At 37.9% G+C, this 12,328-nt stretch overlaps 1 protein-coding gene across 2 annotated transcripts; it reads left to right on the top strand.

Annotated features, from left to right (window-relative positions):
- The first annotated feature begins 172 nt into the window (after nt 1-172).
- ZCCHC4 (zinc finger CCHC-type containing 4) lies at nt 173-11,953 on the top strand. Of its 2 annotated transcripts, XM_040588137.1 has the most exons (13): nt 173-309; nt 617-735; nt 2,078-2,160; nt 2,793-3,068; nt 3,577-3,657; nt 3,953-4,025; nt 5,608-5,758; nt 6,271-6,371; nt 7,752-7,873; nt 8,479-8,554; nt 9,060-9,111; nt 9,841-9,985; nt 11,653-11,953. In XM_040588137.1, the coding sequence occupies exons 1-13, from the start codon at nt 198-200 to the stop codon at nt 11,777-11,779; spliced, it is 1,518 nt and encodes a 505-aa protein (XP_040444071.1). In that variant the 5' UTR covers nt 173-197; the 3' UTR covers nt 11,780-11,953. The 2 variants fall into 2 exon arrangements, with proteins under 2 accessions (XP_040444071.1, XP_040444079.1); XM_040588145.1 differs by lacking the exon at nt 617-735 and having other exon boundaries at nt 176-309.
- The last annotated feature ends 375 nt before the right edge of the window (nt 11,954-12,328 follow it).

Here is a 12,328-nt window from a genome sequence, read left to right as displayed (position 1 = left end):
CACGCCTACTGAAGAAAATAAATGTCACTGCGTAAAACTGCGGGTTTTGGGCTCGGGCTCGGCGCTGCAGGGAGCGGGCCCTGCCGCTAAGGCCCGTTTTACCGCGCGGAGGTGGGGCCGCCGCGCCGCTGGGGGGCGCCGGCTGCGCCGTGCCGCCGTGCTCCGGTGGCGGGGGCTGCTGGGAGGGAGGCGGAAAGATGGCGGATGGCGGCGCGGAGGGGCCTGCGGCCGTGTGCGGCCCGGAGCGGCCGGGGGCCGGTGGGCTGGCGCTGCTGGGGCTGGCGCCTAGCGCTCCCAGCTGCCCGCACGGTGAGTGGGCCGGGGTGGCGCTGCGGGGCCCTGGCAACGGTGGCCGCCCTTCCCGGCGGAGGGCACGTCCCCGAGCGCCTCTGTCGCTCGCCTCCAGCTGCGCCCCCGGCTCCCCTGCCAGCGGTTGGGTTTTAATGCGGCCTTTGTGTCGGAAAATCTAAAAAATATTTTCTGCCAAGTTATTCCAGGCCCTTTAACGCAACGCTTTGTTAATGCTTGGTTCTGGGAGCATGGTGCCTGCAGTGGAGGCGTGAAAACATCTGCTGGTGCCCTGCGTGTCATCCCGTAACTGAGCTTTGTCCTTCAGGGCCCGCTCTGCTGTTCGTGAAGACCGGCCAAGGAGGAGGAGGTGGGAGGAGATTTTATGCTTGTTCGGCTTGTAGGGATAGAAAAGATTGTAACTTTTTCCAGTGGGAAGATGAGAAGGTAAGCGAGCGCTGCTTAAGACTATGGTAAATATTTGGGGTTTTTTTCCCTTCTATTTAAAACTAGGGAAAAAAGTAGTACGTTTTGTTCTGGAAATTTGTGGCAATTGCTGTTTTGTAAACTTTGTCTAATAGTTTCTGTTTAGTGGAGCACTTATGTCAAGATAACACGTTTCAAGTATAACCGTTAAGGAGGGCAGCGTACGTTTTGAGCAGAGCTGGCATTTGTTACTGTATTGCCAAAAGGCTTCGGTATTCAAGGTATGAAGTTTGCTAATCCTGTGCAATGTTGAACAAAATAGGATAGTTCCAGTCCCAAGATGGCTTCATCTTCGCGATTAATACAGAGAAAATCTGGTGGATACAGGCAGGCAGTGAGATATACAAAATAGCGAGAGGGTGGGCACCAGCGCGATACTCGATAGTCTTAGAATATCTGTAGCAGTTTCTCTTTGTCTAAGAACTTTGGTCAGATAATTGTAGGGTAGAAAAATTGGGATGGATGTGTATTCACAGTGAGATTCCCATAGCTTTTGTCCACTACATTTTGTGTTCCTTTTTCGGTTTCCTATAAAAATGTCCAGTGTTGTGGTCATTATCCTCAGCAGGCTGGCAGGCTGGAGGTGAATCAGGTTCGTAAGCAGTTCATTGCTGTGCTGGTTGCTACTGAAAAGTTGTATAAAGAGAAGATGAGGTGGTTGATCACTTGGTTGTGTAGGTGTAAATGACATTCCTAGTGAAATTTCGTTTTGAATGCCACTTGTATCAGGTGTCTTTTGTTCTGTTGTACTTCACTGTCTTCCCCCTGTAAAGAAATCAGTTCCCTAAGTTTTGCACTCGTCTTGGAACTCTGTTAAACCATAAGTATGTTTTGTGGGAGCAAAGTAGGAGACTCAGAGAAGGACTGTTGTGCTTTTAAAATAAAAACACACAAAAGACTTAGGCAACTTTTCTGCTGTTACAAGTTGTTCAGGGTCAGATCACATACAGTTATTCAGAGGGAATGCAACTGCTGGCATGTGTGAATAATGGAAAGTATACCTCTTTCTGTCTTCATCGTGATCATGTAAGTTTTTCTCAGAGTATTACATGTTGTAGAAGAATGAAATGCTTATATTTATTTTTTCACAGTTTAAATTCATGAGAGACTTGTGTTGTTTTGCAGCGTGCCTCTGCTGCAGTCGTTCTTGTTCTTTTGAAACAACAATCTAAGGAATGTGAATGCAGAGTAACTAAAGAATGAGACCTTTGATGCACCCTTTCTGTTTAATATTGAGATTTAACGTACAATATAGAGTAATATCTACTCATTTTGTAACTTTTTATATATATGAATTTTACAGGTGTCAGAAGCGAGGCTTGCAGCACGTGAAGAATATAATAGAAATCATCAGCCTCCTTTCACACACAGACAAAATGTGGAAAGGTATTGTTATGTATATTTTCTTCAGTAAAAATCAAGTAATACAAGTTTAAGTATACTGAATGTAGAGATAATATTTCAGGCTTCATTAAAATAAGAAAAGAAGCCAGAGGGATTTAGAAAAACTGGCTGACTGCAATGGGAAAATTGCATGAAACATCTGATTAAAGCATGGTATTTTCAGCCCAGGAACTGTATGGGTTTTTTTAATGTATAGTTCTTCTTACGTTAGTGCTCATAATGTGCCAACAACAGGTCAGTAGCAGTTTTGGTTCAAAAAATTATTCCTGACTTCACTGTGCGAAAGTAGCAGTGTTAACATTGTGGAAAGAAGCAAAGGTAATACAGTAACAAATAATGTCCCAGTTTTGTATATAAACATACAGGACTGCTCTTGCTGGTAGTTGATATGGAGTCTTCACTCTGTAATCTAGTTATTTTATGGGGACTCTCAATATATTTGGCCAGTATATTACTTCATTTGCATGTAGATAGTGGAGTTTTGCAAAAGCAGCTTAAGCTGCATGGTCTGTTTAAAAGTCTCAACTCTTTTGAAACCCCCTTTATACCTCCCCTTCATGTCTTTTATAGAGGCTTTTTCAAAATTAGTTCCCTGTTGTCTTTTGGTTTTACAGGTACAAGAGTTTTGTTCTGTTGCCATTGTCAGAGAGGAGGTTTTGCCAGGAATGCCAGCAATTGCTATTGCCAGCTGAATGGGAAAAACACTCCAATCACCAGTTCCTGTGTGATATCTCCACTGCCCAGTTAAAAAGTCCCAGTCAACTTCTGTATCCGCTGGAGAATAAAAAAACAAATGCACAGTATTTATTTACAGACAGAAGTTGCCAGTTCCTACTGGATCTTATTATTGATTTAGGATTCAAACGAGTGCTCTCTGTTGGAACACCCAGGTATGTCAGAGGGAATTGTTACACTTCCAACTAATATTTCGCTCTCAAAACTGTGCAGCTGACTAATAGTTAAATAATCAAGGCTTCTCCCATAATAAGAGGTTCACTATGCTTCAGTTTTCTGGGATTATCCAGGCATCTAAGCGGGGTCTTGTCTTGAGCTTATAAGATACAGGAGAGGACTCTAGGTGCCCTGCAAATAACAGACACACGCTCATGCTCCCCCCCTCTCTTGCCCCCTCCTTCCCTCCTCTGCTTTGGTTTTTACTCTCTCTTCTGCTTTGTTCATAGTGATCCAGTAGGCTCCACTGACTTTTCATCTGTTAAGACTAACATATTTTTCTAACTTTGAATATTAGCCAAATGCAATCATCCAAATTCAGATTACTGCATTTTCTCTGTCTGTTTGGTTTTAGGTTTAGTAAAGTACCAGGCATTCTTTTCTTGCAAGACAATTTCTGAAGCCAATGATTATGTGTTAAATTTCTTTGCTCCAATTATACTTCAGGCTTCATGAAATGATCCAGTCAAAAGCATCACAAGAAGAAGATTTCAGGGTTAGAAGCCTTCTGCTAGATATTGATTTCAGGTAGGTTTTGATAAACGTTTATCTGTCTGAAGAGTATGTACATAGGTTTGTGTTCTTACTGCTTTAAAAGCTAGATTGGTGGTTGTTTTCCCTTTTCCTGTCTCTGTGTCTGTGTTCCTGCACACATACACAAATGTGTGTATTGTACTTAACTTCCCAGTATTGGTGTGTTTCGCCAGTAATCAGAACCCAAAGGTGGTGTTTTTCTTAAAGCCTTGTTTTTACTGTAAATGCTCCTTAGGGCAGGCAAGAAGTAATTTATATTTTTCTACTACTATTAAAACTTATTTTACAGGTATTCACAGTTTTACACAGAGGATGAATTCTGCCACTACAACATGTTTAATCATTATTTTTTTGGAGGAGAGGTAAGGCCAAGTATTTCTTGAGTGCTTTATAAAGAAATACATGTTGTTGATGCAGAATTTTGTAAGATAGTCATGTCTGGTCTACTAGAAAGCAACTGTCATGAGGTAAAAATGGTCATTAGTACTGGAAATCAACAGTGCCTTTTCAGTAATTCCCACTTGGTTAAAAAAAATGTTGCCTATTAAATTTATGATAATAACTAATGTTACTTATACACCTTAACTGCTGCTTTTTTTAAAATGACAGTTTGGTGTGAGTTGTTGCTGTATATAAATATACATTAGCCCTGTTCTTGTGTTGCTACAACAGAATTAATTGTTTTATTCCCAGCCTTAACAAGCCCAATGGATGCCCTGGGACTTGTTCACTGGTGCTTGAGGTGGGAGGGAAGAGGAGGGTTTTCCGCTTTATTCCAGGCAAGCAAGGTTGAAAGGTTAACCTTATTGTCATAAAATGAGGTTGAATTAGTGTAAAGGTTAAAGAAAATGCTGAATTTCTTGTTTCTTTTTAAATACCACATTAAGTGCTTGATTTTGAGTTCATTAGGAAACCTGCAGCTGTAGTAGGACATTTATTGTAGCTTTGTAGAATCAGTGTAATTCTATTCCAAACATACATTTCAAACATTTATCCCAGTAGTATACTCACTCCGCCTTTGCTCTTTCTCTGCCATTATTAGCAAGCCACCACTGAATTGCATAAACATGTTTATTGCAATACCTTTCACACTATGTAGATAATTTTCATATTTTTTCCATTCTAAAGCCTAATTTTGATGGGAATCATGAAAAAAAAAAAGAACCATCTAGAATGAAATGGGAAGCTGGTCTGAAAGTCTTACGTTTGAATTTTTTTTATCCATTACTGTACTCAAATTTTGTATTTTTCACTTAAAACAAGACTGTTCATCTGCATTATAAACACTGTAGTGTTTTTTTCAAGGTGTGACACCTGTAATGACACTGTATTGCTGTATATTCAAGGACTGAATCGCAGCACTTTTGAATGCATATTAGTATTAAAAATCTGGTTTTGGAAAGTTAATAGATGAGATAACACTGCAAGATGGTAGTAAATACATAGCTTTTTACATTTCCTTCAATAGTAGGGTTCATGGTGGATTGCTAAAATTTGAACACTGTATTTTTATAACCAGTATGGATTGAGTCAGTTTTCAGTGGACTGATTTTTTTCCCATTACTTTGATGATGCTTTACAGAGTAAAACTGAAGGGCATAAATAAAATGTATTTTGAGCCTGAACTTTGCTTTCTTGCTGTGAATAACATCTTTTTTTCCAAGTTAAACTTAGTACCTTTAGGAAGAAGGCTGTCTTAGGAAGCTTGTACTGCATCTGGCCTTGATATATTATCTCTATCTAACTGAAGAAGGCACTTGTTCTCAGTGCTCCAAATCTGGTTGTTTTTTTAAATGCTACACAAGAGGAAATTCACCTCCACAAGAGAAAACAGCTTCCATCTTCCAAGTTGAAACTAGTAAAATAATAATTTTATTGCCAAAGACAATATTTTACTAGTTCTTTAATCTGTATTTCTGGAAATTAACTTCTTGTTTCTTACAGGCTGCATGTGAGACTTGTAGGAAATTCTTGTATCAAGACAAGGGTGAAAGAGTCATTATGGTAACTGATCCCCCATTTGGAGGTTTAGTGGAAGCACTGGCTTCTAGTTTTAAAAAACTGATGGCGATGTGGAAGGAGACAGAAAAAGAAGGTATGTATTACAGTCAGATAGGTGGGTTGAGCTGTAACATCACTGTAAGGAAAAGTACCTGTTTAAAAGTTTGTGATTCATGCTATCCGGGTGAATGTAAACACTGTCATCTTATAATTTCTGAAGATCAGCTACCATATGTCTAATTTACTTTCCTGATACTTTTAGTTTAATGATACCTAGTTCTCTATGTCTCTCTTAAAAACTTTTACAAAACTCTTAAAAATCTACTTTGCAATTAAAATGGACTTTAATGGTAGAGAAGAATAAGGCAAACCAGGCCTGTTTCTAAGCAGCCTGGGTGGGTGACAAGAGTTGTTGGTTAAGTAGAGCTTACAGCTCTGCATATATAAAAAAAGCCAAAACTTTCTGTTGCCTAAGGGAATTGGTTCCTAGGCCCAGCATGACATACATACACGTTTATGTATTAAGAATGTTTACTGTAATTTTTTTCGTGCTTCATGTACACTAAAGAAAAACAAGGTACTACATCTAAGTCTTTTCATTACTAGGTCATAAAAACCAAGAGATGCCCATGTTCTGGATTTTTCCATACTTCTTTGAGTCTCGTATTCTTGAGTTTTTTCCATCCTTCAATATGATGGATTACCAGGTACAAACGAACCCAGTGCATCTGCTAAATTTCAGTTATGGGCAGTGTGAACAGGAATATGAATGAAAGCAGATATAAAGGTAGCACTTGTCTGTAAATGGGTCACCTTCTTGAACTTCCATTTTAACTGTGTTGGAGGTACTGCAAACCCTCTGATGTCATGTGAAGCCTAGATTCTGTATTTGACTGATCCACACACAGAGTTAAGATATTTGTTTATTACACATCTGTGTGGAGATGGGTGCTAGGTGATAAACCACAAAGTTAGCATACCTCTTAAAGCGACATAAAACAGTTTATACAATTGCTTACAATTACATTTAGTCACACTTAATTCTCATTGGTCTTAGGAGCCTTGCCTCCATTTAAAGGTGCAGTATTCTTTTCACACACTGTGGGGAGTGGGCTTTGTTAGTACGGGGCTTTCTTTGCTGGAAGGTGGATCTTTTACATGTTAATTAAGATAGTTCACACATAGGTCAAGTAATTTTGTGTTTGGTCTCATTAACTATTTGGTTCTCCATGAGCTTACCTTCTTATTTCTTAGCTTGAGGTATTTATGGTGTCTATTCCTTCTCCAAGGCCATGTCTTGTTAACTATTTGTAAGGATTAACTAATGTACTCTGTTTTTCAAATTCTTGTTTTTTGTTATAGATATTTACATGTTCCTTTTTAAAGTGACTAATTCTTATATCAACACCTTTGATGACTTTGTAACACTCCTACAGTTTATTATGTATTTTTAATTCACCTGTCGTCTGTCCATTAACTCATCCTTTCTGCTAGGTTTTCAGTGTGACAAAATTTACATTAATTTCGACAGGTGCATACTTGCAGAATGGAAATTTGTGGAAGAAAATTGAAAAGTCCTGCTAGGCTAGAGTCTGCATTTCTTGTGCTAGTGTTCAGAGATGAGAGTTTTTTTGACAAGTCTCTGAAGGCAGTGCTGGAAAAACCAGTGCTGACTGGATTTGCAGCTTTATAATTATTCTGAGATATGTTAAGATGCATGTCAACTTTTGTACTTCCAGATAGACCAAATGGTATAGTGCTGATTTTTTTAATGGGTTGCTGTTTTATGGAACAACTGCAATGTTATCTTAGGTATCCCATGCAAAAAAGCAAAAATGGCTAAGTAAAATAGGATTATTGTAGTATCAGGAACTTAGTTTTTTGAGTCTAGCCTGATACTGTGGTTGCACAAATTTAAAAATAAATGAGACAAAATACTAGCTGTAGAATTTGGAATCTAATTTGGAGTTAGAGTCTTCTATATAAAAATGAAATTTTCGTAAGGCACATATAATAAATATGTAAGTAGTGCTGCCTCTGCTTAGCATTCTGTTTAAGACTCTTTTTCTATGGTTCTGTTCTTCTAGGTAGACTATGATAATCATGCACTTTATAAACATGGTAAGACAGGTCGTAGGCAGTCCCCTGTCAGGATCTTCACGAACCTCACCCCAAGTATGATTGTACTTCCTGTAGAAGAGGGTTATAGGTAAGATGTGTTAACACTTAAATCACTGGGAGAGTATGTTCTTCTTAGGGCATAAAGTCTCTAAAGGACTTTGGGATGGTGCTGTTTGGTATTGTCATACCTAACTTTTGGATGCCGGGCTCAAGACCACATTTCTTTGTCTCATTCTAAGGTTGTGTGTCCTATAAACAATGTGTAGGAGAACCGGACAGCTAAAAAGAAATTTATGTTTTCCAGTGTGGAACGATGACATTCCTCAGCTTGTCTGTAGGAAATACTGTGTGTATGTCTACGAGATAGATTTATAGCTGTGCCTGATAGTCAGCTTGGTTGACACAATAGTTAATAGAATGAACACTAACAGAAGCATCAAGGACAAAGGAATAGATTTGGTTGATTTACTGCTGATAGTGTTGCTAATTTGAATTCAGGCACCTGAATTTATTCAAATGTACTGTGTCTAAATGATTATGAGGCTCTGGGCCTAAGTGGCGATTTTATACATCAAAACCATCATCTTTAATTTAGCAAATGCTTATGTTTATTGTTGAGCTTGTATAAAATTAATTTGTATCGCTTTGTGAGCAAATAGTGAATGAATACATTTATTTATTTATTTTTCCTAGGTTTTGCGCTATATGTCAGCGGTATGTTAGTTCTGGTAACCAGCACTGTGAGATATGCAACTCGTGTACGTCAAAAGTAAGTATTTTGACTTCTGTCTGGATAGCACTTTTAGCAGTAGTCAGATAATAATTTCTGTAATATTTGATCTGGTAAAAACCTGCTCTGATACCGATTTCCCTGGGAAACCCTGAACAGTTCACTTTCATAGACTTATTAACTTCATAGGACATCACTCACAACCCAGTGGGAATTAATTTCTCTTTCCCTGATTCCTTTGTGTTGGAAAGACGTCAGGAAGAGTTTGCTATATACCACTTATACCTTTATTCATCAAGGATCTGTTGACATGTATGTTTCTTCTTGGTTCTGGAAGTTGTAGAACTTGCTAATTTCAAAATGTAGCCATTTTGCTGCAGTTGTCACAGATGCTCAGGACTGTTGTTTCTAAGTTACTGTGCTTCGTACAGAGGACCTGTTTCTGTAAATAATGGGGACCATACATTGGTAGTTCAGTTTTAAGAGGGAATGTTGTGGGGATTTTTTTAAACAAACACATGAAACATTTATTCATCTTTTGTAGGATGGTAGACGATGGAAACATTGTGTGCTTTGCAAAAAATGTGTAAAACCCTGTAAGTACAGAAAAAAGAAATTCTAAGTATGCTTCTATTGTCCAAAAAAACAGAGATTACAAACCAGAATAGAAAAACATTCTGTGAAAGATACAAAATGTAATCATTCAGAAAACAAAGAGTAAAGGAAAAATCTCAATTTCTCACAAGTTGCCACAGAGTAACTTAGGTTTATTTGCACTGTGTGGAAATGCGATAAATCTGTGTCAAGGCATACTAAATCCCATTTATATTTGGTATGGGAAAACTTAAATATTTTGATTTGTCATATAAGCATTTCCTGATTTTGTAAACTTTTTCATTAGTATTACATAAACAAATAGGCGGTTACTAAAATTTTTGAAAGAGCATGATTAAATTATGTTTCATACACAAATGTATTTATAGCTGTGTTTAAATAGCTGAAGCAATCTTTTTTTGTTGCTGGTACAGAAATAGCAATTTGTAAGTCCATTTTAACATCTAGACTATTTTTTTTGTGATCGCATACAGTATAATAGTTCTAATGGCAAAATAGTTCAGTTACACTGGAATAGTTACACAGTATATCTAATGAAGTACCTGGATACCTTATGAAATGCAGTAAGGGACCAGAAACTGACTACATCCATCTCTATAAAACTAGCACAAAATTAAAAACCTGGTAATACAGCCTATATTTAACGCTTAGTTTCAGAATGATGATTCTAAACCTTTTCAAGATCATGAATCATGTTACTTATTTTGCAGCTTGGTTTCACTGTAACAATTGCAACTGCTGCACTCTTCAAAACCATGCTTGTGAGAAGACAGATGCTGGCTGTTTTGTTTGTGGCAAGGCAGGCCACAAACGCAGCTCCTGTCCCAGTCTCTCCCGCACCAGAACAGCTTGCCAGTAAGTGTGCTATTTCATTAATATAATTAAAGGTAGCATTCAGGTGAGATGAGTTTTTATTTCATGGAAATGATTTGGAAAGAGATATTTTTGGCTTTGGGTGCTGATTTCAACTTTCACTATTGCCCACTTGGTTTATTGCTGGGTAGTCTACACTGAAGGGAGGACGTGATAAAAAATGGGCAGGTCACTTGCTGTGGCTCCCAGTCCCTGAACTGTGGCTTTTCTTTCAAAAACTGATTTATGTGGATCCCAAACTTGGTGAATGGTGCATGGGATAGCTCTGTCGAGAAGATTCAAAATTAAAGTAATGAAACACTTTGACCCCCTTTGGATTCCTCACGAAAGGGCAGAGAAAAGTTACTACACTGTTTGTATTGCTTCCTGTCTCTTTTGCTTTGTTGTGGTATCTTTTTTTTTTTTTTTTCTTCTGGTATTTCAGGTTCTCTCTGTAGTATGGTCTGAATCTCTACCATGTAAGATCTGTGTTAATGAGGGTCACATTAAGTACTTTTATTCTGCTATGATTGTGCTTCTGTAACATACACAAGCATGTACCTGTATGTATCAAAAACAAAAAAAAATGTGTGTTATGGTCTTCAGGTGGAATTAACTGAAAAGAAGAAAGGAGATTTGCTAAGAGATGATCTAGCAGTTGTCTCAGTCTTTCCAGTTCAGGGTAGTCGGCCTGCACTTTTGTAGTAACTTCCTCTCCAGAGTGCATGGGTTTGTTTGTGAACTTGAACTTGTTTGTTTGTGAGCCTGTGAAACCTGAATGGCTGTAGCAGTGGAAATCCAAATCTTCTCTCCCAAAAGATGTACCTCTGTTGCATAGTGAGATTCAGATAGTTAACCTCTTGGATCAGTACCAAGAGGTTGACCAGATGCCTGCTGGATGGTGGAGTACTAAAGGTATATTCTTTGTGTCCTGCTGTGACATTAATCTGAGTTTTGGTTATAGAGTATTAGAGATAAAAGGTAGCATTATTTTGGTTTACATATCTCTTAAAAATTCCCTCCCTTAATATTTTTTTCTTTGCTTACAAAAGTAAAAAGAATACTAACAGAAATTACGAAACCTCATCTGTTTGTTCTGTCAAGTAAGATACTCTGTCCATTGTACTGGAATGGTTTAGTCCTTTCGGCACATCAGTTACTTCTTTTGCTTATTTATTGCAGAAGATAACTTAGGTTTCTTTTTCTAATAAAAACACCAATGTTTTGTGTTTTGAAGTACATCCTTTGTCAGAGACAGAAAACAATTAACTTGCTAGTTATATTTAGGTCCTGTGTTATTTGCGGGAGTCTTCATGATGTTGTTAAACATAATTTCTTCTAAGTCTTTCTGTTAGTGTATATTCATATGTTATATATTGAGCATGAAAGTATGTGCTTTTTTTGTACTCGATGAGCGGCATTTCTTAAAGTTTCTATATCTGTTTAAATGCTGAATATGTACATAAATGAAAAATAATGGTAGTAAAGTGGGCAAACAATTTTAGGAAGATTAGATGTCATAACATTGTAAGATGGAATGTTCCTTGCACTTTTTGTGATAGTACTTCTGAGTTCATATACTTACGTGACAGATTATTTAAAATACCAGCAAATGTAGACGTATGTTCTCCATTTTATTCTAATTAGTAAGTTCTTCTTTTGCTTTACAGAGCTGATGAAAAGCAAAGGCAGAAAACTGTAAAGAGGGTGAAGATGGGCATCTGTAAAAGATCAGCTATGAAGCGTGCCATATTCTCCAGGAAGAAATTAAAGAATAATAAGAAAAAAAAGATGTGACTTTGGTTGCTGATACATAGTTACTCATTTTTTTATGGCCAGCCTTTGATTCCATTTTCTAAAAATGTTAATATTAACATCCAAAATAAAAATGGGTTAAGTGGCAACTCTTTTATCATACATCAGCACTTGCACAAAAAAACCATACTAAGTAAACTACACACTTAAAATGTATTTGTATAATGTAATGATTTTGTGTGTTCAGGATAAGCTATTTGTCTGATATAGTGGGAGCCTCAAGTTTAGGGGTAAGTACTGTCGAGAGGCGGGGTACTGGTGGATGCTGTGGCTTTGCGGCAGGTGTTGGGGGTCTCGGAGGAAGGGAGTTAGGGGAAGGCAAGGCACAGATTCTTAGGGGTCCAAGCTCTGTTAGTCCCAGGCCTCTCACACTGTGGTTTTGGGTTTTTTTGAGTTTTCCCTCCAAATGGAAAAAAGACTAAGAACAGCACCATAGAAAGTATTTCAGAAGCTTTGTAAGTGAAAAAAAGTGACCTTATGTGTAAATGTAAACTACCTGCATGTGTTGTATCAGAAAAAATCACTGTATGC

Source organism: Falco naumanni, chromosome 1, assembly GCF_017639655.2.
Source record: "Falco naumanni isolate bFalNau1 chromosome 1, bFalNau1.pat, whole genome shotgun sequence".
NCBI lineage: Eukaryota > Metazoa > Chordata > Aves > Falconiformes > Falconidae > Falco > Falco naumanni.
This window is presented reverse-complemented; position numbering and strand designations above follow the sequence as displayed.